The 2,107-nt window shown below is 56.0% G+C and overlaps 1 protein-coding gene across 1 annotated transcript; it reads left to right on the forward strand.

The window, feature by feature from the left end:
• Positions 1-229: 229 nt before the first annotated feature.
• Positions 230-1,897, forward strand: LOC132009221 (alpha-1-acid glycoprotein 1-like; the record flags this gene model as incomplete). The annotated part of the gene is made up of 4 exons (XM_059387534.1): positions 230-458; positions 686-756; positions 1,538-1,645; positions 1,794-1,897. Coding segments are annotated over 4 exons (512 nt in total), but the record flags the coding sequence as incomplete, so codon positions are not given.
• Between the last annotated feature and the right edge of the window lie 210 nt (positions 1,898-2,107).

Genomic DNA, 2,107 nt, shown 5'->3' on the forward strand with positions numbered 1-2,107 from the left:
CTGCTTCTGCCCTCTTCTCTCCTGGGTCCTGGGGTGACCTTCTGACCAGGCTCTGGACGCCTTCTTCTGCTTCCTAACTCAGAAGCCTCATGGCAAGTTCCCTCAGAGGGGACATCCTGTCCTGGCCCTGGAGGGCCACCCAGTGTCTGGGGGAGGTTCCTGACCCTCAGAGTGAGCTCCTGCATGTGCCCTCCTCGCCTGGGGCCCCAGTCTCCCTGCATGTAAAAAGGAGGGGGACATCTCTGTGCCTGGCTGTCTGGCAGGCAGGGGCATTCAGCTCCCAGCCTCTGTCATCAGCTCTTGGCTTCTCCCCAGATCTCTGGCAAATGGTTTTGTATCGCCGCCGCCTTCCACAACCCGGACATCAATCAGTTGGCTGGAATGCTCCAAGCGGGCTTCTTTTACTTGGAGCCCAACCCTACGGACGACACAATACTGATCGGAGAGTACCTAACCATGTAAGACCCCCACATGCTAGCTTGCCCCCAGCCCCAGCTTATGCTCCTAGCTGCTGGGAAACCTCGAGCAAGTCCCTCCTTCCTCCTGACCTCAGCCTTTTCATCCGTGGATGGGGAGGGCGGTTTACTCGGCCCTAACTCTTGCCCTCGATGATCGTGACTGGTGATTGTTCACTTCTTCCCCTTGACGATCTTTCTGTTTCCCCCTTCCTTCTCTCTGGCTTTAGTGGGAATCACTGCATCCATAACTCTACTTGTCTAAAGGTCCAGAGGGAAAATGGAACCCTGTCCAAACACGGTGAGGACCAATGGGAGGACTGGGGTGTGTCATGGGGACCTGTGGATGGACCAGACAATAAATAGGGTCAGTGCTGGGGTGAAGCCACAAAGAACCCAGGACAGGCCTTCTTCCTACATTTCTGACGTCCCAGGGTGTCCACATGGCAATAATGAGTAATAACTGTCCCCAGATTTGAGCTCTATGTGCCAGGCACTGTTTGAAGTACTTTTACTAGGATTAACCCACCCGAGACTCACAATCTTAGGAGGACCTGACAGCGATCAGCTGAAAAAAACAGAGAAACAGAGAGGTCAATTGTTTCCCTGAAGTCACACAGCCTGTAATTAGAACTAGAATTCAAACCGAGGGCTGGCTGCAGGCCTGCCTCTCTCCACTACTCTTTCCCCTTTGGGACCTGAGGGTGGCAGTCAGTCTGTGTCAGGCAGGGAATGACCCCACTCCTGTCCCCACCATCGCCCCAGAGCGGGCACATAGTAGGGGGCATACAAATGCTGGTGGGATTAAACCAACAGCCCTGGGCAGCCCTGTGGTTCCTGTCTGTGCCTCACTTTTCTCATCTGTAAAATGGGGAGAAAGGCCCTGACAGCCACAGTCGGCACGAGGCTCCTACAATTCCACATCTCTTTGCAAGGCCCGGCACACAGAGGGAGTGAAGGTCGTTGGCCCAGGTGAACTCCCAGCCTTCACTGACTGCTGGGGTTCAAGGAACACTCATGGTCCCTCACCTGTGATCAGACCCATTGTGCTATGTGGTCTCACCAGAGGTTTTCTTCTCCAGAGTCCGGCAAAGAAGTGTTTGCCGATCTCCTGCTCACCAAGAATCCTAAGATCTTCATGCTTGGCTTCTCCCTGAAGGATGAGCAGAACAAGGGACTGTCCTTCTATGGTAAGCACCCTTCCAATGTCCACCCCAACCAGACCTCACCCAGCAGACCACCTGTCCCTGTGGCTGGGCCCCCAGAACCCCCCGCCCTCCCCTGAGCCCCAGCTAGGCCCCCGGCATGCTCACCCAGCCCCCTTGTTCCCTCCTGCAGCTGACAAGGCAGAAGTGACTGAGGAACAAATGAGAGTTTTCCATGAAGCCATCACGTGCTTCGGCATGCGGAAGTCGGAGATCAATTACACTGATGCGAAAAAGGTGAGCACAATGCAGACTAGGCTATGCCCGCCCTCGGAGCCCTCCTGCCTGGGGGCAGCCCCAGAGGCCCGGATAGGGAGACCAGCCGCCCAAGGCTGCATAGTGAGGCAGGATGTCCTACTTGTAAGCACCTGCCTCCCTGCAGGGACAGCTGAGCTCCCCAGAGGCCCAAAGGTTGAGGGCCCAGGAGGGAAAGTCCCTGGGAAACAG

This window comes from Mustela nigripes, unplaced genomic scaffold (genome assembly GCF_022355385.1).
Source record: "Mustela nigripes isolate SB6536 unplaced genomic scaffold, MUSNIG.SB6536 HiC_scaffold_8007, whole genome shotgun sequence".
In the NCBI taxonomy this organism is placed as follows: domain Eukaryota; kingdom Metazoa; phylum Chordata; class Mammalia; order Carnivora; family Mustelidae; genus Mustela; species Mustela nigripes.